General features: G+C 39.2%; 1 protein-coding gene across 5 annotated transcripts; it reads left to right on the forward strand.

Moving 5' to 3' along the window:
- On the forward strand, positions 1–24,440 carry rnf24 (ring finger protein 24). 5 transcript variants are annotated; one of them, XR_003833084.1, is made up of 9 exons: positions 10,079–10,240; positions 10,720–10,842; positions 13,176–13,325; positions 14,159–14,228; positions 15,226–15,271; positions 16,304–16,346; positions 17,129–17,170; positions 21,359–21,438; positions 23,853–23,913. XR_003833084.1 is itself a non-coding variant. In XM_029444020.1 (7 exons), exons 3-7 carry the CDS (start codon positions 13,183–13,185, stop codon positions 23,992–23,994), a joined length of 450 nt encoding a protein of 149 aa, XP_029299880.1. In that variant the 5' UTR covers positions 1–482; positions 1,058–1,122; positions 13,176–13,182; the 3' UTR covers positions 23,995–24,440. The 5 variants fall into 5 exon arrangements, 4 of the variants coding, with proteins under 4 accessions (XP_029299880.1, XP_029299840.1, XP_029299762.1 ...); XM_029444020.1 differs by lacking the exons at positions 10,079–10,240; positions 10,720–10,842; positions 14,159–14,228; positions 15,226–15,271 and adding exons at positions 1–482; positions 1,058–1,122 and having other exon boundaries at positions 23,853–24,440; XM_029443792.1 differs by lacking the exons at positions 14,159–14,228; positions 15,226–15,271 and having other exon boundaries at positions 10,127–10,240; positions 23,853–24,440.
- The last annotated feature ends 272 nt before the right edge of the window (positions 24,441–24,712 follow it).

Raw genomic sequence — 24,712 nt, forward strand, 5'->3', positions numbered from 1 at the left:
GACTGGGAGGAGGTGGGATCTCGCTAAGGTAGTAGTGGGTTTAGCAAACGTGTACGTGCGAGCCGTGCAGATTGCCATCCACAATTCCTATTGCCAAACGACGGATTGTTTTGGGGGGAAATCACTAAGAGAAAGCCCCTTCGCGGGATCCCTCCCCCCCCCCTTGCCAACAACACACATCCATCCACCACCTTCTTTACTTATATTCGGGGGTTTTTTCTGCTTCCCACTCAGACCCAGCGAGGATCCCGTTAACCAGAGGCGCTACCATCGTCAACATCACAGACGGTGGGCTGTGTGATGAGGTCGCCGTGCAACCGGGATTTGGTTACGCTCAAATAAAACGGTTGTTGTTGCTAGGACACTCTTCGCTTTCATATTGGGTCAATTTGTCGCCTTTTTGGAGCCTCCTTGCACCCCAAGTGTGTGAAGAAATACACAGCAGAAGAACATAGCTTCTACTGGGGCTGAGGGAACCGCTGGTGAGTGGCTACTTCTTTTTTTATTTTAACCCTTTATCGTTAGCTGCTAACTGTTTACTGTTATATTGAATATGTTGAATTTGTCAACAAGCATTGATGCGGTCACATTTCGAGTTCAAGACCAAACATGTTTTATATGAACTAGTTTAACCTGTTAGTCATTATATAATATCATAGACTTTGCTGAGGGGTGTGCGAATGCTTTTGAACTGAAATAGCGCTATTATCATTTTCAGTAAATGTGGACAGTAGGTTGCTCCGGGCTCGGTGGACGCGATGTAATTTGCAGCTAGGGTTAGCCGTTAACGCTGCTAGCTAGCGAGCCTACGCCCAGCTGTCTCCTGTCCTGTAATAAACAATAACCACACCAATAATTGGGTAACCTTAGATGCCACAATAAGATGCCACAATAAGATGCATTGGCGTAACGTTAGAAAATGTCAGGTGGAGTCATTAAAGCCCTCATAGTGCCCTTTAACTGGGTAACGTTAAAAGTCAACTCCGCTCAATGATTTCACCTATCACCGTGACAATAGCACTTTTCCGCTCATTATAATCATGTCATTGCTTTACAGTGACGTGCACAGATAGAGCAGCCACCGTGCTTTACCAAACAGTGATGACCCTTGTGAAACGCATGGTAGGGAAACAGTAGGGCTTTCTCTGTGTTTCCGTCAACACTGACAGCATTGTGTGGGCTGTAACACGCATGAGCCATAACACGCTTAGCGGGTGTAGTTTGCAGCAGTGCACGTTTAGGTTAAATGTGTATGCAATCATCATGCACTTTTTTTGTAAAGAAACAAACATGTGGAGTGGATAATGTGTGCTTTTGGTTTCTAATCTGATAAAATACTGCATGAGATGTTTCTGATGCAGACCTGATAGTGGCACAAATCATGTTTATATTGTTTGAACTGACTGCTTACTGTGAAAGCAGCTGTCCAGTAACCAGAGACAATGTTCAGTGTCCTCCCCAGAATCAGCCATGTTAATAACATCTGCGGACAGAATAAATCACCATATATAACAACTTACTTTTTAGCCATTTATGGGTCTAAGGATTAGGGGTATCATCTGTTGTGCAGGTTGTAAAGCCCTCTGAGGCAAATGTATGATTTGTGATTTTGTTGAAAGGAGATATGTTGATTATTTCACTTAAGTATGTTGTGGAAAGTGCATTCCAATTTGTTAAACTTTATACGCAATGATCTCTGAGAGTGATAACATTGACGGCTCTGTGCACATTACATCTTCCTCCCCATTGTGTTGAATTCAGGTTGAATGTTCTGTGCATGTTCTGTGCACTGACTTCTGAGAGCAACACCATTGAAATCCCTGTACAAGCGACTGTACCCCCTGTCTAAAACGGAGTAGAAATAGATTTACAGTCCCTCTGAATTTTAAGCAAAGCAAACAAGTAAACTTAAAAAGAAATTTCAAGATAGTTACAATATTAGACTGTCTTAAAAGCAAACATAGACTACAGATGAAAACTGTGGCTGAATGCCCTTTTATATGTAACAATCAAGTCCCAAATGCTTAATTTGAGACCGTATTGGTAGAGATTAGGGCTGGAAGGTATGGAGAAAATCCAATATCACAATATCTTTGACTAAATAACTGTCAATATTGCAACAATGTTGTAGGTTTACACAATGACATTTTTGATAAATAATCTAGAGTGGTTAAACATTGCACTGCACAAAGCGATGCACAAATGTAAATGCCCCCAAAATATGTCAAAGCAAGCATCAAACTGATTTTGGTCATCCAAGCACTGCAGATCATATTTGATGAGTCATTTTAAGTATGTATTATTTTACAGTTGTTAGACTTAGAAGAAACAAATATGGCAACACATGTATACACAATAATACGGAACACTTTTTTTACTTTGTGCTGCCAAAGAAGCATCAGATATCTTTTCATTTTCCTGCCTAGTATTACATGGACTTACAATATTAGGAAATCATTTGCATCATAACTATAATGTTACTTCCCTAGAGGTTAAGCCAGATAACATTTTCTTTTTTCAATGAGACGGTATAAGGCAAACTCAAATGACATCATTATTAAAATAACTCCCCTAACTACCAACAGCTAGTTCAACCCAATCCTGAAGCGACTTAATGTAAGAGAAGGAGTGGAGCCCATTAACTTCCTTCATTTACTTACAGAGAGTGATCATGTAGGTGCAACACTGATCTTTCTCTGACTTCACTGTCATAAATGGTTGTTTTGGTATTTACCGTAGATGACTTCTCTAAAAGGTCTTTAGATATTCTGAGAAAAATGGGCAGCTGTGTGTGTCTTGACACACAATATTGCCAAATACAAAAATACTTTCCTGTGTAAAAGGATTACTTGCTAAGATGACTTTGCCGATGGACACCTTGTGAACACCCCAACACAAAGCCTGCTAATGGCTGTATAGAGAGTCATTTAATACTCTATATTAGGGCTGCAACTAACGATTATTTTCATTATCGATTAATCTGCAAATGATTTTCTCGATTTAATCATTTGGTCGGTTAAATGTCAGCAACACATTGCTGCAGCATTTAAGATGTGGCTGACTCCTGCAGACTCCTTCACTCTCCTTCAGTAGCTGGAGTGCTCTCATATAATGAAGGGATAATATTTACACAATAATGCCTTTATCTAATTTTATTAGTTGATAAATATGTGCATTGATTGTTGATCAATAAGTAGCCCCCTTCTGTGTTCTCTTGATGCAGAATAGTTAGTGACTAACTTTATTTATTGTGTTACTCTTTAGTTTCATTCTCTAATCATAATCGTTGTTGCTCTTGGCATCAAGTATAAGGCCCTTTGCCAACTCAAACACATTTCTCAAATAGATTGACTAAAGTCTTTTTTAAATTGTAAATAGGTTCACGCAGTAGGAAAAGTGGGTGTCATTAAAATATGAACTGAATTTAGTTTGTGAGCTTGACACCATATTTTGACTCAATTACACTATTTCTTTATTTCCTGCAGGGTCAGGAGTGCATAACCCCAAGAACTGTATTGGGTTCAGGTTGTTTTTATGTTTCAGCATGACTCACCCTCACATGACTATGGTTTTTATTTATAGTGCTTGTGATCCTGCACTACGCAGATCGAGGGTCCTGTTTCTTTTAAGTAGGTTGCTGTAAAAAGAAATAGCATAGAAATAGGCTTGTTACAATTTATTATAATCTTGTTCAGTGCTACTGTTTTGAAAAGGTTATTTTCAAATGAAATGACTCACTACTCTTGATTTAAAGGTGTGTGTTAGTCGCTACTAGACAAAAGTCAACAAACGGTTTCACAAAAATAAGATTAAAATGGGGTAGAAAGTAAAATGTTGACAGTCAAATGAGGTGACATGGAGAACTGGATGTAGAAAAATGTGTCACTGGATACGGGGATACGAGAGTTTTGAGACAGCTGTGTGTGTCAGTTCCTCTTGTTTGTGTCAGCTTGTGTTACTATCAGAGTCCACTGGCGAAGGATGGACCTTAATGGAGGGAGAGAGCAAAAGAGCAAATACATCACACACGTTTTGATTTTGATCCCATATACATGATTTCAGTTCATGATTGAACCTCTGTTCTTTTCCAGTCCCATCATAAGAATATGGTCAAGAGGTTTGTCTTATTTATAGATAATTACCTTACATTCTCAGACACCATTCACATGTTTAGTTAATGGATTAATCGTACAAACCAATGTCTGTCGATAAGTAAGCAACTTTCAAACCTTAAGGCTGGGGTAACCTTTGTTGTATATTATAGATTTTTTTATTCCTTTTTATTAATGCATAAACTTTTTTAAGAAGTAGATACAGATCGTCTTGAGTGTTAGTTTACTGGTCAGATACTGTTTAGCATAGATTACAGAAGTTGTTCTTAATCCAGAATTTGGTTTTGACTATATTTATAACATGTGCTTTTTAATGCTTAATGCAATAAAGTCAGAATGCATGTATGGAATGACCAGTCACTGAAAAAATAAACATAACACATGACACTTGCACCAGAAAATAAGCTTTTAAATGAATACATTTTGTGGAAATATCATCGTTTGCCATGTATTATTAGCCTGCCATGGCTAGATGCATGCTTGAGAGCGGCATTAGATGTAAATCCAGTTATTGGAATTTTATCAGCAGCTGGCATTAGGTTGATATTGCCAGCTCCACTCGAGTCCTGTGCCTCCCAGATCTCCATAGCTGGAGTACAGCAACCTACTTACTGTAGAACTTGGTCTAACTTTGGAAAAACAAGCTTTTTGTAATGCATATTTTAGGGCTTAAGGTGGAAACACTGTTGGCTACTTTCATAAGTGATTGGTGTGCGCGATCATCAATACCATCATCTTCATTCTTCTCAGGAAGTAACACTGCCATACAGTTTAAACACAAAAAAGGAGTATTTTGAAGCTTTCTACACTCCTCACTGACAGCTGTATCCGCGGCCTGCATTTTTTATGCTTTGTGATTTATCTATTTTTCATCCTCTCCAACTAAAAGGATGATTTAACTAGCCACTCTTGTCATAAAACATTTTATGACAAAAGTCGCCCCCCAAACACACACACACACACACACACACACACACACACACACACACACACACACACACACACACACACACACACACACACACAAACACAAACTCAAACTCAAATTTCTGAAAGTTTGGTGTGCAAGTATCGTCTGAATATGGGCTTTTAACTTACCACAGCCATCACATTTTAAAGAGCCCTTTTGCCCTGCCTTTGAGGCCCCGGTGTGTGTTGCTTCCCTTTGGCATATTAAGTTTCAGATGTGCAAATCTCATGGCTGGCTGTGGCTGCTTGTGGAAATTTCCACTTCTCATTTGGACAGCATCTTGTGAATGTAATGTTGTGGGCTGATCACAAGAAACTACTGAGCAGAGCTAAGGTTGTTGGGTTGGGAATTTGATATTTGATTACATAATTTAACAAGGAAATAAAAAGAAAGAAAAGTATTAAGGAAACATACAGTAAAATAACTTTAAATAGGGCATTTTGGAAAATTACAAGGCTACATTTAATTAACATGTTTTATTTAAGAATTTGGATACAATGACAGTATTACTCAGCAGCTTCCTGAAACAAAATTTTATCACATGACAAATATGTGAAATATCATGGGTCCAAAGGTCCATGTGATGTATCTAGGGCATAGGTCTTCAACAGGGGGTCCATGGAGGTACTGCAGGGGGGTCGCAAAATTGTTTGTAGATAAAGCTAATGTTGTTGTTTTTTCAATTCGTTTTTTTTCTCTCCTCCGCTGTGTTTCGCGAAGGGCGGGACTTCGCTCCTGACACACACACCTACAGTCAGAGACAGAGCGGAGGAAAGGAGAGGGGTGAACTAAAAGAAATCTGCGCCTATATAGTCAATATATTGTTGTCTTAAATGGTTTAAAAGGTCCATTTTACTATGTTCTACAAATACTTATGCTAACTACTCATTATCCTGAATCACATTTTGATCTAAATATTTTTGATAAACTGGTAACCCATATCAAACTGAACTGTGATGTATGCTCTGTATAGATAGTGTGCAAACACGTGACAAAACTGTGTGACGTATGCGTGCGACGCCATGTTGGATGATATACAAATCAACAATGGCGTCTAAAGCGAACAACAACAGCAATACAACTCCGACTTCTTCAAAGTATTGTGACTCTCTGGAGTCCTCTGCAAAGGCAAGATTCAGAGGAAAAAGTCCAAATTTGCGGCCGTGACCCGTACACGCTAAAGCCGTCGGATTATATTGAGGATATAGATGCATTACCGCCGATTGATATTGTGAACTACCTTGTGCTACAAACGTCGTGGGCAACCAACGCACAAATGAAAGCATACAAGAGCTTAGATGCTTATAATGTCTTTGTTTCTAGCTGTGTTGGTAGTCTTCTTACTCAGTGAAAGATGACAGGGTGCTCGTCCATGCCCGTGTAAATCACGGCATTTTCTTTCAATCTTAGACGTTTAAATACAAAGAAAATTACGAAGCGTTGCAGCAACTCCCACACGAACGGGTTGTGTACATCATCCAACATGGCTGATTTACGGGTTGGGACGTAAGCGTGATGTCACATGCACACGATCTATACATGCATTTAATTGTTTTAAGAAAGTCTACATACTTGTTTAACGTGGCCAAAGTGAAAATGAAACCATTTTGTAACTCAAATAAGAGATGACTCATTGGCCTAGTGGAAAAGGTCTTTCAAGAAGTAGTTGCGCTTGTAGTCTGGGTTAAGAAATACTCTTTGCTTCATTAAGTTAGGGAGTGACGTCATCTTCAGATGAAGCCAAGAGTTCCCACACATGATAGCAGCTCACTGAGGGTTTTTGTTTCTCTGGAAGTTGAAATTAAACAGACAGCTTGTATGTTAGGTTATTTCTCAATCATAGGTAGGGGAATGGCCTATATTACGTTCATGAAGAGGAGTAGAGTGTTTACAAATATCTGATTTTCATGTGTATTGTGTGCCCTGGCGCACTGATTTCAATCGTTTTTACTTGCTGACTCGTGAATAGTTTTCTGGATAATTATTAGTCAGGCTTCTTGGTGACGCTTAAAAGTTGTGTGTGCATTCATGAGAGTGTTGCTACCTTCCTTGTTGAGACGTTTGTATAGTAGCATTAGCTGTAGCATATTTGGATTCATTTTCTTCATTGTTTCCCGGTTATGTGCAGTTTTTGTGTCGGTACAGGCTTCATTTATTTGGCAAAAATATGCGTCCTCCTTATAGTTCTACTGCAAGTTTGTACCACCAAGTATGGAGCATAGGGTACAGTCCTGATACATCAATAACAAATGATGTAGTTCTGTAATGATCTGATAGTTATTACAATATGTATTGTGTTACTTTCATCTATGTCCCAGTTGCTACACTTGAGGACAGGTACTATATTGTTAATTGTTAAACTCTAATTAGTTCCTCTTGTTTGTCGTTCTGTCCTTTTTTTATGATTTGGGTGAACTGACACTTTAAGGCTAAACTGTTAACTTCTCACCTTTCTCATGGTTTGTTCACATTCCTCCTCTTTTCTGTGCTCTTTTAGTCTTTCATATCACAGAAGTTGAAAATTAAAATTTTATTTCTGTTCTAGAATACCACAGGAAACAGTCGCACAATGAATGTGAAGAGTGATTTGTCCACTCACGCTCATATCCTATGAATGTGATGTGCTTTGCGTGGTCTTGTCGCTGGTTATGTAACGGGGTGAGGCCATGTGAAAATGTCATGAGTGAGAGAGGCATTTGGTGGCAGAAATGGTGGGATGGCCAATCTGCCTTTTCCAAACAGAAGACACTGATTGTTGCCAAGTCATCACATTTCACTCCGATCGCTGTTTGGTCTCTCTTAGGATTATCCTCTGTGTGAAATGTGTTCACGATAGCATTGCATTTGAAACTATACATCTCCACGTCAGTCTTTGTGCAGTAGAGATACTGTAGCTCTGTCAGTGCTGCCTCACTGTACCTTCACATTTATACCCAGTGAAGCATGCAAGTTTGGCTTTGGGCCTAAGTGGGCCCTTCAGTTTCAAAGAGGGAGAGAGAGGGCAACAAGGTATTTTTAGATGTCCAGGAAACTAATTAGTAATGGGAAGCAATACAAGTGCAAAGCCTAGATTATGGTTAGTTTTTAATGTCATGGCAGATGTTTGCCTAATTAAGAGGTTCAACTGTAAGAGTTGATAAAATTCACGTAAATACAGATGGGTGAAAATTTTAAACTGAAACCAAACATAAATTTTCTCAGTAAGCTGTTGGGCAACTACTGGCTGCCAGAGGAGTTTCAATGGGCCGTGGCATAGACTACAAGTCTGTTGAACTCTACTTTTAATGACTAACACCATTTGTCAAAAAGGTATTCCCTCATTTGGTGTTTTTATGATGGTGGTGGAGAGCACGGTCTACACATTGTTCCAAAAATATCATACCGATTTATCCATTCAGTCAACCATTACGGCCTGTATGGAAGCGTTTGCACTTACGTTTCTCCACTCACTCATTCCGGTTTAGCCTAAAATATGTCACATGTCTGTACTATGCTTAATTGCATCTATAATCCTTTCTGATTGTTTAGCAGCAATGGTGTGTGGATTGTTTACTCCAAGGGGGTTGGATTTCTAGATCTATCCAAGATCCTCTTTATCAGCTAATCTTGATACTGTAAGGCTGTTGCACATAGTGAAGGGGACAGCCTCAGAGCAGAAGACTTACCCGAAGAAGGACCTTCATTCAGTCTAACCTGCATTGAATGTTGCCACCTCCTAAACTCGTACTAGCTGAATGAACCCACGTGTCTGTCTCTCCATCGAACTGTAAAGGTTGATTTATGCGTCGGGTGTCATGGCAGTCCTGGAGCTGACTTGAGCGTAATAATTGAGTCATAGTTCAGTGTAGGAGTTAACCCTTTGACCACCGCATTAGATGGTTTATCAGGCCATGTCCTGTATCCATTATATACTGTATGTAAAATAATCATGTGTACATGCTTTTATTCACTTTTGTGGTGTATAGCAATGATGGAAAGGATTGCTTTCCATTCCATTTCACATCATTCACACAGCCTGACATAATGTTATGGTTTTTCAGGGGGTTATTTTGTTTTAATTTGCTCAACCCACATGGCCACCATGCTACTGTAATTTTTAGGCTACATGGAAGCTGCTGTAGTGTTTGTCAAGAGCAGTTCATTTGACATTTCTCAAAACTGTCTAAGAATTATGCAGATCTATGTGTTGTTTTTTTTCTTTATGTTGGCTAACAACAACCTGTTAAACTGTGTTAATAATCAGTCGAAAAGCGCCCAAGAAGTTCATATGTTTCTCAAAATCGTCCTAGGTGAGTCCTATGTGAAAACATCAGTTATGTTGATTATTATACAAATTAAACATATCTGTACATAAGAAACAAGCACATGAGAATTTGAAGTGCTGAATGTTCTTGTTGTCTGTCAGGCTAGCCTTCTATAGCTTTTGTTGCAAGATAGACAAAATATATTTGGTGTTACAGAAAAGGGGAAGATTAATGAGACTTTTTAACATTCTTTGATGTTGTCTTCCCGATCAACAATGTCTACCAGTACCACCATCAAACACATGTAGGAGAAAACTCAATGTAGCCTAAGTCGACGAATCTCTGGAGGTGCTTGTCAGCTCTGGCGGTGAGCCTAAGTGCTAAAAATATCCACTTCTCAACGTGGACCTGCTTTTACACAACTACGGAGTAGCAGTTGCTAACATCAGTGGCTGAAAGCTGAAAAGACCATGGGAATAAACAAAGGAGTAGTTTCCATCTAGTCCATCTAGTATGCTTTGAACAGTATTTTGTAAGTTTGCTAAACTGTGGGTTAAAAATACTGATTCAAAATCATAGAAATACAGAAGTTGTTCTCAAATTTCTCCAGAGGTGTTTGTTTGAGTGTGTGGAGCATGTTGCTCCACAGTATGCTTGTGTGTTCAAATAAGCAGGGGGAGGTTGTTGTGGCTGCAAAGAGAGAGAGAGAGAGAGAGAGAGAGAGGGAGTGAAGCGAGTCTTGAGTTTGGCATGGAGCCTTTATGAACAGGGTAAAGAAGGGCTATGATCTAAATAAGTCAACAGGAGGCAACCCACTGACAAGGCTCTCAAGGACAAGTTATGTCACTTCTCAAAGGCCTGTGTTAGAGATCTAGGCAGACTTTTCTGCTCTTCAGCATGAAGGCGCCTCTTGGGTATGTGTGTGCTATTTGTGTGTCCACAATAATAATATATAGTGATGTAGTTGTAAGTCATGGGTAGTCTTTCTTTTTCTAAAGTCATCGTTAAAGTAAAGGTAGTAGTGCGCTAGTTGAAGTAGTTGGCTAGTAATATATGTTATTTTTTCATTGGTTGCATTTATCTCCAGAAGTGCTTGTACTTCATGTGAATAGCATGTTGCTCTGCAGCGTGATAAGCAACGGGAAGTTGTCGGTTGGCTGTGTTTTGACGGGAAAGACGGAGAGAGAAGCAGGGCTTGAGTTTGGCATGGAGTCTTGAACCTGGACAAAGAAGGACTATCAAAATGATGTCATTGCATCTACAGCTTATTAAATTGTCAAAGATAGATAGGCCACAAAATCAACAGCAAAACTGCCCCTGCTGTTTGGAAACTTAAAATGAAATGGGCCACACCTATTTAATTAATATTTGTCAACCTCCTTTATAATTTCAGTGCCAATGACTCTCTAGGCCTCATCCACAACACCCTGAAGGCATCTATACTTTGTCTAAGCTGCTGTTTGTCCCATCAAAAGATTTGCACAGGACAAGTAACTAAGATGAAGCCAAATAACGAGTTAGGTGGCATTTACCCTCAACCCTTTTCCTCTCCTGCATACCAGTGGCTGTGGATGTTCTAGAGCAGGGGTATTCAACTAAAATTCCAAGAGGTCCAGTTAGAGAACACTTCCTCAAGCAAAGATCCGGACGAGGTCCTCCCCTCTGTTTGTGTGTGTAGGTGTGTGCGAAGTGCCGCCCTTCGAGAAACAGAGCGGAGCGAATGTGAATGCGCAAAGCTAAAAAAAGTAAATAAAATGCGCCGTTAAAATAGAAGTACCGGTCCGGGTCCGGACTCGGACCGCGGTCCGCCTGTTAGTAACCCCTGTTCTAGAGAGTGAGAGAATAAAAAGTGTAACGGCTGGCCCGGCATATGTGTCATATTCTTAGTGAGACATTTAAACATATGTTGGAAAGAGAACTTCCAAGTCCTGCCAGCCCTTTTTGTTGCTGATATCACAAGCCCCATCATTATCAAGAACACCTTCCTTGTGTAAACCTGGACAGAGGTTAGAATATCTGGAACGACTAATGACTCTGTGCCACCCCCTTTTTATAGGGAAACGAGTGGCTCTGTGTTCTGCCCGTCCTGGCTGGAGTAATGTTCTCTAGACTAGAGGCTTCTGGCGGTAATGCTGAGAGTGATCCCCATACTGAGACACCGTAGTTATATAATCGAGAGCAAGTTGTGATACACTTGTGGCACAATCATAAGCAGGGGAGGATTGCTAATGGCCTCAGCAAAACTACAAAACTTTCCACTGTATAGAGGAGTGTAGATGAATGACGCTCTTGGTGTTTATTGAAGGGGAAAGGCACAAGATAGGGTTCCCAAAGGATCCACAGTTATTCCTGTCCTCTCCTCCTCCTCTTCTCTGGGTAGGCGTAGACATGTCTAGTCATGTTCCCTTCGTATATCGAGTAAGAGCACTTGACCATCGGCTTTTATGAATCAGTTCTTCTCAGGAAGGATTTTTAGGTATATATGCTCATACAAACAATGATGTCGAATAAATGTTTGGTCTGTTTTGAAACAAATAAGGGCTTTGTTAGGCTGCGTATTTTCAAACGGTGTATTTTAATTAAATAATAAAAACAAAAGAAAGAACCCTTTCTCTCCGGATGGTTTATAAAAAATATAGAGAGCTGTAGAATAGTCACAAAGCTCTATAATAATTTCACATATCCTCTAATGTCACAGTATGGTAGGTACAGTATTGCGACAGACCCCTGCTGTTGACTTGTTGGCATAGAGCCGATTTCAGCACACCCTAGAGCAGGAGAGTCATAAATCAGTTGTGCGGGAATGACCATTGGCTCATTAGTTAGGGGAAGTTTGGGGATTTAGGGGCAAAGTGCATATTTAACTATAACCTACTGTGGCTTTTTATTGATTTACTCCAATGTTTTTAGTGTCTGTGTGTTTCTGGGTTAAATCAGAAAAGGTGCACCAGATGCCACAGCACTTGAGGAAACTCCCCTCAAATCTATGTCTATTGCATTTTTTTTTAGCTCAAGGGTATTTCTTTTTACCTCGTGTTGTGACAGGTTGCATGTTAAAAAATATATTATGATGCTCCAATATGGATGCCATTTTCCATGCCATGGCTGTGTTGTAGGTGCAGTAAGCTTATGCCGCATACTCATTCATATTTGCTAATGTACATGTACATCCGGGCATTTCTCGTGTACACAAAATCAACATACTATCCAGTTTGAACGCACTACATACTCAATTTTCCGACATACTTAGTATAAGATTTTAAACGCAGCCAATGTCTCTGTATTCATCTATATCTCTATCTCATATGATGTCATTTTAAAAACTCACTTGTTGCATATTTGAGGACACAAACACGACCCGATGTGGACTCACTTTTACATAGCGTTGCTTTTCCTCAAATGCCACTCATAGGCAATTTCCTTTTTGCCTATGCCTTTAGTTACTAATGCCAATTGATATTTTTTAGACTTTTTAACCAAAAATGTTAAAAAATGCTATTTACTATGTCAAACCAAAAAAGCTGCAAAAGAAAGCAAGTTGTGTTTTTGGAATAATGCCAACAGAGATCTGGCATCCAAAGCTTTGGCACCTACAGTTGAAGAAGTGAACACTGTGCTACAGGCTGATAAAGCAACCTTTAACATTTACAGTAAAATTAAACCAAAAACAAAACCAGATAAAATATCTTCATGTAATACTGAAAGTAAAACTAATTTCAAAGTGGAACTAAATTACCCTAAGTTTCAGTTTTACTTAGTTTCATTTAATTGCTGTGTCACTCCCTGGGTGTGTAGAAGTCGAAGGAAACATTTATGAACTGTATGTCACTTATTTTTATCTCCATCCAGAATATCCATGAGCTCCGATTTCCCACACTACAGTTTCAGGATGCCAAATATAGGGTTCCAGAATCTTCCCCTTAATATCTACATTGTGGTGTTTGGGACAGCCATCTTTGTCTTCATCCTCAGCCTCCTCTTCTGCTGCTACTTAATAAGGTAAGATCCAATGCTATCTATTCATTAACAGGATACCTTAACAGGTTCTGATGTTTCTTAATGTAATGGAAACTTTATATCTAGTCATCTAAGAAATTAGAAACACTGCTGTAAGGTCAGTGCTAAAGTAGTTTGCACGCTGAATTTGATATGTTCTTGAAATCTATGCAAAACCATTAAATGAAAGATCTACTAATCATGTAGACTCAACTAACTGTATGGCACTTGTCATTATGGCTTTTAGTTGAGGTTGAATGAAATTAAAACCTTTTTTTCCTTTTCAGAAATGTGTTTTTTTTGTACTAGAGAATATGTATTTCACAAAAGGACAAAATATTTCAACAGCACAGTTTGGAGAAAGTAGCTATGTTACTACAATTAATGACTTTATAATCGGAATTGATAGCAAAAACAGTATGCTAAGATCCAAAGCTGCTTGTCTACATTATTATGATCATGGCACTTGGCGTCAAAGAAACTAAAGTTCTAACCCATTGTCTAAGAGCCACTTTGTCTCCTTGATGTCCCCACCGTATCCCTACGTTAATTAAATTAACGTTTGGCTATTCATGAAATTAGCATTTGGATGGTTAAATCTCCTGTTTGTAATCATTAACGTTCATCTTGTTAAAAGCTCCCTTTTTAAGCATTTAGTCTGGAGTGTAATCCAGTCATTATTTCCCATGGAAAAGTAGAGGTGGTTTCTAGTCATTCCTTGCCCCTCTTTTTAACTGGTCTATTCAAATTGTCCTGGCTGCTGTTGCTGTTGGGCTTTTCTCCTGGCAGCAACAAACTGAACAGAAATAATGTCCAGCATTTTTTATCGAAGACAGTGAGAAGCAGCAGTTCCCAACAAAATTCACCCCTCGCCACCCTGCCATATCCTATCTTGCAGGGCGAATGGTAAGTAGGTTAACTACTACTGTGTTCCTGCAATTCCTCATTTAACTGTGAAAAAGACTCGTTATGACTTTGATGCAGTACCATGATTCAATACTGAAAGTCAAGATTGCCAGGGTTAGTCACTAAAGGCAAAAAGAGTGGTTTTGCTCCATAAAAAGCATCTAAAGATGCAGTCTCCCAATGGACTGGCCCCAAATGATTAAAATGATATGCACCATCATGCATGATGACGATTCAAAACCTCCTTACAGCTACATTTCAAGCAAATTCTTCTTTTACAAATTGGCCATTTACTTAAACCTCATAGGCTGCCATAAAAGGGGAAATCCTATGGTGCCTTTGCTCTTGTTTACATTGAGAGGTGAAGGATGGGACCAAGGGATTAACGTTAGAGTTGACGTGTGACCAACACTCACGCATAGTTTGACACAAGGCAGACTCTCACAGAAGTACTCAACCGCCGCTATCAGCGAGGCTTCAATTCACGCACACATATGTGAAATATGCAATGCAGTATACATTTCAAGGATTGACAAATATGTCTTTAGCAGGGGGTTTTTCTCAAAGTAAGAGACAGGATGCATTGCATGCTGACTTTATGAGCATGGCCTAAATGGTTTCTTTGTAACAGTAAGTTTATAACCTATATTTAGTGTTCATGAATGTCTAGTAAAGTGACATACCACAAGGTACACCATGTAGACATTCTTCACTATAATTGATGGCTGTCACACATATTTTTACATTTTGAGTTCCCCATTGCCTGCAGGTGAATTGTGATAATGATAGCTTTGAGAGGAAGGTCAATTTGGACACTTGTTTTTCAGCTGGTTATTCTCCTCACACACATTGCACTTAAGGGCCATTAAGCAACCCCCCATCAGTCACCCACACCCATGACCAGTTGTCCTCGACCCTTGGGAGTCTCTGCACCTTTTCCTGCTGACTACTTTCAAAATGTCAGTTTCTCTCCTAGACTGTGCTGCTTGTTTTACAGATCCCTCTCACTCTGCTGCGAGAGGTTAAGGTTACTTGTAATGGAGGTAAATCTTACAAACCTATGAATTTCTCCTATCTCTATTGTCCCTATCCCTTTTTTCTACATATTTTATTCTTATTCTCAGTATTAAATTCTAAATTTTCTTTTCACCCAGTGCTCTTTCTGTTCTCTTTTTGGTTTGAGTTGTTTTGTTTTTACTCATTTACAAGAGCAATGTTTATTAAGCGTTACACCAACAGTTAAACATTGCTTGTATCTGTGAGTAGTCTCCTTTTTAAGCTGGAGTTTTGCAAGAGTGCCCCAGAAATGTGCAGTAATGGTTTTAATGTCTGATCCAATGCATTTTAGGTGATATTGTGAGTTGATATTTTACTTAATGTCCGGTGTTTGTTTTGACAAGAAACTAAGGCCTTTTAATGTCCACTAATATGTAACTTGACCTAGCATTACCAAGTAAAACACATATCTAGTAGATAGCTAGTATCTCGTAAATAGTAAGGTGCCATTTTATTGCTCTACTGCACCCCTTTCTTCATTATTAATTGATTATTCTAATTAATATTTATTCAGTCAGTAGCCTCATGATTTCTTCATCACATATATGTCAGTGGCAGAATCATCTCCTCTTTAACACTCATGCAGAACATCCACTACAGAAACAGTTTTATTTTAAGATAAGAAAAATAGTTTGGCTGTCTTTATGATATCATTAGTAAAAACTACAACCAACATGTATGCCAAATTATTATTGAATTATTATATATATATATATATATATATATATATATATATATATATATATATATATATATATATATATATATATATATATATATATATATATATATATATATATATATATATATAAAAAATTACTTTTAATGGCCATTTGATACCACAATGATACACTAGAATAGACTAGTGTCAGAAGGCAAGTATTTATATGGAAATTACCTCCATGTTTGTCATTTCTCTCTCTTTTTCCAGGATGTATGAACACTTTTTCTTTATTTGACTTAGTCAGTTGTAGGTCGCTTACTAATCAAAAAGATGTTTTGTCTTTGCGTCTCCCCAGGTTACGGCACCAGGCGCACAAAGAGCTATATGCATACAAACAAGTAAGTGCTCTAGTCACACACACGCACACGCACGCTGCTGTTAAGACATTTGAAACCATCCACAATCTAACACCAAGCAGAGATGCAGTGTACGTGTGCCGAGAAAATCATGAAGACCCCCCCTGGTCCCTAAATGTCAGTTTAGCTGGTGGAGCTAAGGTATTTTGTGGGTTATGCCTTTTAATGGATTTAGCCCATTTAAAAAATATTTACAGGTCTTTTGGCGAGTACAAGTGTACTCCCAAAAAAATTCTGATCCGCACTTAAGCTGAAGGGAAGCAAGTGGCTCAGCCGGAAGAATCAGGTTCACAGTTAGCTGGAGCTGAGCACGCCAGCATATTATAGACCACAAAGCTAGTAATAGTGAGTGATGGAGGGCTTAAGCATGACTCTCATGTCCTTTTTAATTACTTAATACAAGCATGCAAAAACACCCAAACATGTCACATGCTCACACACTGGTGACCATTAACTCTGTTATTTGTCTCCTTACTATCTGCAAGCTACACACATTAATGTGTCCAGTTTCTCTGTGGGTTATGTAAGACTAGCAAACTCGTATTATAGACACATACACACACACACACAACAGACACCCACACAAAATCCCGCACACATTTGTGCACATGCATTTACTGTAAAACTGCAGCTATGTTATGGTACATCTTATCTCTGTCTCTCTTATTCAGCCTGACTGCTTGTTTTTTCATCACACACTCATAAGATGTTAAGTCTTTTATTGTATTCCCAGAATAATTTAATCTTTCCTTATCTCTTCCTAGGTCATTCAGAAGGAAAAAGTCAAAGAGCTAAATTTGCATGAGGTAAGCAATCTTCTTCTTTTGTTATGTTAGTTATTATCAGTTGATGACATTTTAATACCAAATATTCGCTCTTTTTTACAACTCGGCCTGTCTAGTGTACTGAGGGCTTAGGTCTGGGACTATGAAGGGGCAATTCATGCTGTCATTATGAACATGAATATCCTCAGCTTTGAGGTGGACAATAACATTTTCCAAATGGTACAAACTCCTATTATGTAAAGTGCATCAGGAGCAGACATACGTCTGAACATATCAGTACATACTGTAATGTTTGCGCAGCTGTAATGTTCCCCTCCTGGGTTTGTATAGTTTTCTGGGTTTTGTCCTGTTTGGCAACAGTGATGACATATACATTGTTAGTTATTTAACAGTCAGTGCATCTGTCTAGACACTCTGTCATGATGTTCTCCCTACCGTTATTATATAATACTCTATGTCATCTCTGCTTGGTTGGAAAATTGCGAGCAGCAATCAGTGTGTAAAGCAGTGGCACTGGCTTTGCCGCCAGGAACACCATCCCTTTAACACTGTAGTGCAAATGAAATGCTAACAATAGCATCTTCATGTGTGCTTTGACTCGTGGCTAAACACAGTTTCTTGCCATCAGTATTGTAATTTCCCACTGTTCCATCAGGCCTCAGGCTTGTGCTGTTTATGTTCTTAGAAACTGAGAGAAACCACTGGAAGGTGTCATGTGAGTGAAGACTGGGACAGAATAACCAAGCTGTATTTGTTTTAGAACAATAATACAAACACTCACACACACTGGCCCGGGTGGATCACCTAGTTTTAAAGGCTCCCATGACAAAGGATCACCCTGTAGACACGATTATAGACTGAGTTGCATGGGTTCCATCTCAGCATTTTGATGGAATATCTAGAATAGGATATGGGATCGTTCACTAGTCAGGTCATGTTCAAGTTCGTTTTGTTTCGATCAGTTATCTCTTTTGCAGTACGACATTGACCCCTCGTCACATATGATGTTTGGTAAAGAATACCCTGTTATGGATACACTTTTATATCTATTTGTAGACAGGCGTGTAAAGCCAATGCAGCAGAAATATTGCAACACAATTTTAAATAAAAATAAAAATAAATGAACTAATGAAAAATGACACCTGAAACATTGCTCATAATGATTGTGGTTGGGACACACGAGAGTCTGTAATCAACCACACTTACTATATATTCTCCCATTATTTGTGCAATCCTCATTTTAATGCATATACACGAAGCACCTAATTGCACTTAAGATTCTCACGCGGAGTCTTTCGTGGCCTTGTGTATTCAGTAAATGTTGTGAAAAGATGATGGTATCTATTGTAGCAGCATACTTTCCTACAGTGCCCTTTGTATTGTATATAGTGTATATATAGGATTTGCTTGTTTCATTTTAGAATAACTATCACATTTTCACGCCGTCTTAAATTCACACGTTAGGTTTAACAACAACAACAACAACAACAACAGGATTGTTTGGTATTAGAGTAGATTGAAGGCCTGTTGATATTTGTGCCGTATGATAGTTATCTCTCTGCTGTTTGCTTCAGTTTATTTTCTTTTTTCTCCGATTGATGCTTTGTGAAGAGTTTATTTTGCAGATTTGTATTGTGTAGAAGTGCCGTTAGACGTCCAGTATGCCATTTATCCATACTAGTATCTTTCCTGCCATGAATAAAAACGTTTTGGTCAATAGTTTGTCCATGTGTCAACATCACAGAACCTTTGTGATGTTGACACATGGAAATAAAAAATAAACTGGGGAAATAAATAAATGCCTTTTTTAATGGCGATTGCAAAATAGTGTGCCGTTTAAATTTTTTACTGAGCTTTACCTGACCTGCAGGCCTGAGTTTCATTCATGTTTTCTACGCAGAAATGTTTACAAAGTGTGTTGAAAGAAAAAGTAGATGCAGATCTTCAAATGTGGTGCCAAAGATGCGTCGTCACAGAACGAGAGTTGGTACTAATACCCACTTAGGTGAACTTAGATTTGGGGAATTATTTTTGCGCTTTCTTCCTCTTCTTCTTTTCTTTTCACTAACTCTTGTTTTAATCTCTTGTTTTAATCTTACTACTTTTTAAAATTGTATAATAATATTAGATATTTGTTAAGTAACTCATCTGTACCACATAATATTTCTCCGATCAAATCCATGATCTGGTAATGTTTTTCCACAAATTCATCTGTTTTACATGGAATTTGTAACTTTCGCTTACAGAGTTTATTCAGTTAATGGAGAGAAAGAGATTGTGTCACAAGTTGGTGAAGGATGCCAGATCCCAACTGTGAGTGTGACACGATAGACGAGGCACTGAAAGGAACAGAAACCCTGATCTATTCACATAACACACACATAAAGAGAGCAACTGACATCTTAACAGAGGATTGTTCTGCGTCTAAAAATCATCAGGAGAGAAGGCTAAGCGCGCCCATGCTGTTATTTTCAGCCTTCCTTATCCATCCACCCTCATAATGTAGATCTGAGAAAGAGATAATCTGTGTGGCTCAGGGGGTAACAGTTGCACGGTTAGACAGCCAAGAAAACGGTGTGCCAATTTAAGACTCTCTTTTATGGAAATGTTACCCACTGGTTGAAGTTTTGTGATGCTGTGTGCACGTTTTCTTTTCATTTGCCTTTTTTCTCACAATTTGAAATGTCTAGTTCCCTATGCACTGTTGCCCTTGTCATTGCAACTCTAATGTTAGTTGGAGAGGGTGTAGTCAGCCATGTGCTACCTACATTACTGTATACAGCATGTGGTGTTGCAGTCGCTTCTTTTCACTGGCCAACAATGAGTTTCACTGGGAGGTTCGGTTAATGCCAGCCCTCACATATGGTCAGTAGCTCTGGATTGTGACGGGAAAACAATGAGATTGCGAATATGAGTTGGCAGAAAAAGTACAAGTACACGTTTATCTTTTACAAAACATTATGAACAACCTGAAATTTCTTAAGAAAAAAAGGTGCCATTTCAACAATGTTATGCCTCAGTTTATCATTTACACATGTGCATTACAACTTACAGACCACAGTGTATCTACAAAGGCACAAAACATTTTGTCATGGGTATCTGGAACAGTATTTTACTTTATGATAAAAACAACTCATTTTTACACTTTGCAAATTCATCGCGCGGGCCTGATTGGAACCTCTGGCGGGTCGCATGTTTGACACCCCTGCCCTAGATGATACCCAGGATGCACTGAAGAAATTGCACACTTCCTTACATATTTTACTCTAGATTCACTGTGAATAACCCCGTCACTCACAGCCAAAACAGTTAGCTAATTCTAGCTGGCAGATCATGACCTGTTGGCGTCGCATGTGTTTTTAGTTTGGCTATTTCCCCTCGCCCCTCCCTCCTCTCATCATTCCTGGGGCAAGGTCTGGCCCCGTGCACCTCCACTTAAAATGACCTTCCACCTTCCCCTGTGTGCGTGTGCGTGTGCGTGTGTGCGTGTGTGTGGTCTCTGTGTGACAAACACCAAACAACCTGTCCTCAGTCTCCCTTAAAAGAACACCAGTCAGGGATAAAGGACTACTGTTATCACTAACCTCTTTTATCTTTTATGGCAGATGCTATTGCTAACAGCGCTGGGATCATAGTCTCATAGAGTTGGGTAGAATGCCATGAGCTAGATAGCCAATGAAAACATGTCTGTCTCCCTTCAAAGATTAGGTTTTAATTTGCTCCAATTGTCCTGTCCACTGAGGTGTGGGTCTACTTGTATGGCTGTGGCTGTCTTTCAAATCTTTCAGTCTTTCTAAGTCTCGTACCTTTGAAAACTAAAGCTGGAAAAAGTTAGTTCTCCTCCTCAATCCCAGTAATCTCTGAGAGTTTTTCTGTTGAAAGGGGGAAACATTGTTTATGGCAAGCTTCTCTAAAGGAAGCCTCTGACCACTAGCTGAACAAGTCCCCAGTGTGAGTTAAGTCCGAGTTATATAACAGAACACAGTTGGTGAGTTACTGCTCTGTTGTTTGTGTCTACTTTTTGCAGATGTTGGCCAGTTATCTTTTTTCACGAGCTCTTGACCTTGGTTGTTTGGACAGTTTGTTTTCAATCCACAGACACATAGTTCAGATTAAGACTGAAACAAACACCAATGAACAACCAACAAATCCCAAACTCTTGCATTATGCTCCTCAGAAGATATCTCTAACGCCCCCTCTTCCTTTCAGATTTGTGCGGTGTGCTTGGAGGAGTTCAAACAGAAAGACGAGCTGGGGATTTGTCCATGCAAACATGCCTTTCATAGGAAGTAAGTATAAGGTTTTGTTGAAACTCATGGAATCACACACACGAAAGTCAAGGTCACGTAGATCAGTGCAGATTTCCTTAACGAAGTAGTGCATTATCATGCCTCTTTACCGGCTGTTCGACATGTTTAACCGTGACACAGTGAGTAGTCATAAAAAAGAATATTCCAAAATGTTCAGAGACTAGAGTGAAGGTATTGTCAGGTCATTACGTGGATGGAGCGCATGACGTTGACGACAATAACAAAAAGTTAATGATTATATATTTTTGTACATAAAACTAAAGCGAGTGTGTAACAACAGAGGACATGACGGATTCCTTGAGCAAACTTTATCCCACACACCTCCCCCCCCGTGCCCTGACCATTTCACCCGAGTTGTTTATATCAGCACGACACCTCCCATGGCCTAGTTTTCCCCCCAGTTGCTGCAAGAGTGGTCACAACTCACTGAATCCGCTGTATAAACACTCCCTTTAGTGTGTGTGTGTGTGTGTGTGTGTGTGTGTGTGTGTGTGTGTGTGTGTGTGTGTGTGTGTGTGTGTGTGTGTGTGTGTGTGTGTGTGTGTGTGTGTGTGTGTGTGTGTGTGTGTGTGTGTGTGTGTGTGTGTGTGTGTGCGTAGCTGTTTTGCAGAGAAAAAACACGCATTCCAAGCAGACGATGAACAAAAACATTCAGTTAATGAAGATTATGCTATCTTCTTATTATTGGTTAATCTTCCCGTTATTTTCTCAATTACTGGATTAATCGTTAACTAAAATAGTGAAAAGATTTCCCAGAGACCATGACGATGTATTCAAATTGCTTTTTTTCTGGACATCAGTCCAAAACCCCAAGATATTTAACTAATAATGACATAAAACAGACGTTTTTAGAGCTGGAACCAAACAATGTTGTGCATTTCTTTCTGCTGGAATCAGTTCATTGACAGCTTGTTTCAGCTCAACAATTAAATTACTCTTTGATCAGAGGACCGTTAGGTCAGATCAAATCAAATCAAATGTATTTATATAGCCCAATATCACAAATTATACATTTGTCTCAGTGTGCTTTACAGACTGTACAGGTTACGACACCCTCTGTCCTTAGACCCTCGCACCGCACAAGGACAAACTTCCTAAAAGAAACCCCATAATTAAAGGGGGACAAATGGAAGAAACCTGTTATAGGTGTAACTGTAATATGGAGTACCAGGCTAGATCGTTTAATAAAACTGCACAGCCTCTGTCTCAGCGATCGACAGTGCTAGCACCAGAGCTGGACGATCTCACAATAATGATCGTGTGTGTGTGTGTGTGTGTGTGTGTGTGTGTGTGTGTGTGTGACCCTAATGTTTTACCCGATGCACTTCATTAGTGTGGTTGTAGAATGTGACTTTCACACTTGCTAAAAACAAACGTGCAAATTGAAAATATGTGGCCGCAGTGTGTGCATGGTCACTACACGCTGACCCTGAATTGCTGCCATGATTCAATACTCCTGTGTGGGAAGGGGAGTGAAAGCCACTGAGGGCTGCAGGCTAAATGGCACCAACAACAGCAGCCAGCTCAGAGGAGTTTGTATACCACTGAACATCCACACAAAATCACACTCTGGGAGAATTGAAAGGTGGCTGTAAAAACATGTAGTTTTCACAGAGAACAGAGGCTGTGCTGAGCTTGGATTCTTGGCATTTCCTATGATAACCAATTGACCCTGTATATAAAAAATAAAACCCTCTATTAGAGCCAGGCGGATTCTTTGTAACCTCAATGTTGGAGAGTTTTAAAAGTATGATAATCAATAATGATATATGTCATTTCTTATAAAGTTTCTCTTATTAGTTTAAAAGAAATTCAAAGACATGTACTTGAAAGATAAATGAGTCAGTGCTCTCTGGTGGACAAGCTCTGTATTGGCTGCGCCGTTTCTAAATGATCGCAAACACGTATTTGCCATTTCTTGTTACTTATTGATCGACATAAGTGCCAATACAATATGTTTACGATAAGCTCAATTCAGATAATACTATTATGCATTTTATTATGGCAAAATATGAAGCTTCCCTCTCAACCCTTAAGCACAAAGCCTGTCGTAGGGGGTGACACATTAATTGGTTTGTGTCCTAATACAGAAGCTACAACAGTGTTTTTATTAATAATAATAATAATAATAATATAATAAGCTTTATTTGTATAGCACCTTTCAGACAAGAATTGCAGCCCAAAGTGCTTCACAGCAAAAACATAAAAATGTGTACAAAATGATACAGAGCCTTTACAGTACCATAATCACAGTGTTGATGAAAATGTGAAATAGCATTAAAAATAGTATGAATAACCTTGGTGAGTTAAGCTAACCCAGGATTCTGTACCCCTTCTCTTGTCTCTGTCTTTTTTGCGTTAACCATAAGCTCACTGCTTTTGTTTTCTTCCAGGTGCCTCATCAAGTGGTTGGAAGTGAGGAAAGTGTGCCCGCTGTGCAACATGCCCGTCTTGCAGCTCGCCCAGCAGGCCGGCAGCACGGATCCCCCTTTGCCGATACAGCAGCCTCTACCCGGCATCGAGAACCTGGTGTAGCAGACACAAAGCCTCTCTTATAGTACACTACAGACACACACAAACACACATCCCATCACTCATACTCTCACCTGTACAGGTACACCTTTACTATGAGTCTGGACAGAGGGGAGAAACTGGAGTGCGTGCGCAGACGCTCACAGAAACTGTGACTCTGCAGCCCTCGTCACCTCTCCTATCCTTGCGTTTTTTTACAAAAGGATTTCAGTTCTGACTGATAATCAACTGTTTTCATGTTTTTCTTTTCGCGGACAATGAAGAAGAGTTGATCTAGAAGAAGTTTACTTCTTGGCCAAGACGTGGTCTATAACTTTTTCTCAACCAAAGCACTTTTCTGGGGACACCAGCTAAAGACCAGGAGGAAAGAAAAAAAAAACACAGAAGCCAAGAACTACAATACACTAAAATATAAATAGTTTAATTATTTTTTAACAAGCACTTTACAAGAAGGCAAACCTTAATTGCTTGTGATCCTAGAAGCAAGGTTATGCTTTATATTGTATCGTTAACTATTATTTTTATGCCGTACAAATCCACATGGGTTTTAATTAGTAAATGAGTAAACTTTGATTTTGTAAAAGAAAATATCTCAAAGGGACAACAAGACCTATGTCGGTAATAAGTAATGCTTTTAGTTATAATCGCACAAACACACACAATTAAGATCAAAGCAACCTTGAGACTTCATGTCTGACTAAATGTGAAAGGTTTGAGTTTT

The sequence above is a fragment of the Cottoperca gobio genome, chromosome 1 (assembly GCF_900634415.1).
Source record: "Cottoperca gobio chromosome 1, fCotGob3.1, whole genome shotgun sequence".
Classification (NCBI taxonomy): Eukaryota; Metazoa; Chordata; class Actinopteri; order Perciformes; family Bovichtidae; genus Cottoperca; species Cottoperca gobio.

Coding starts and splice junctions, on each gene's coding strand:
- rnf24 (XM_029443792.1), top strand. Junction 16,347..17,128: donor AGCTATATGCATACAAACAA/GTAAGTGCTCTA, acceptor ATCTCTTCCTAG/GTCATTCAGAAGGAAAAAGT. Junction 17,171..21,358: donor AAGAGCTAAATTTGCATGAG/GTAAGCAATCTT, acceptor TCTTCCTTTCAG/ATTTGTGCGGTGTGCTTGGA.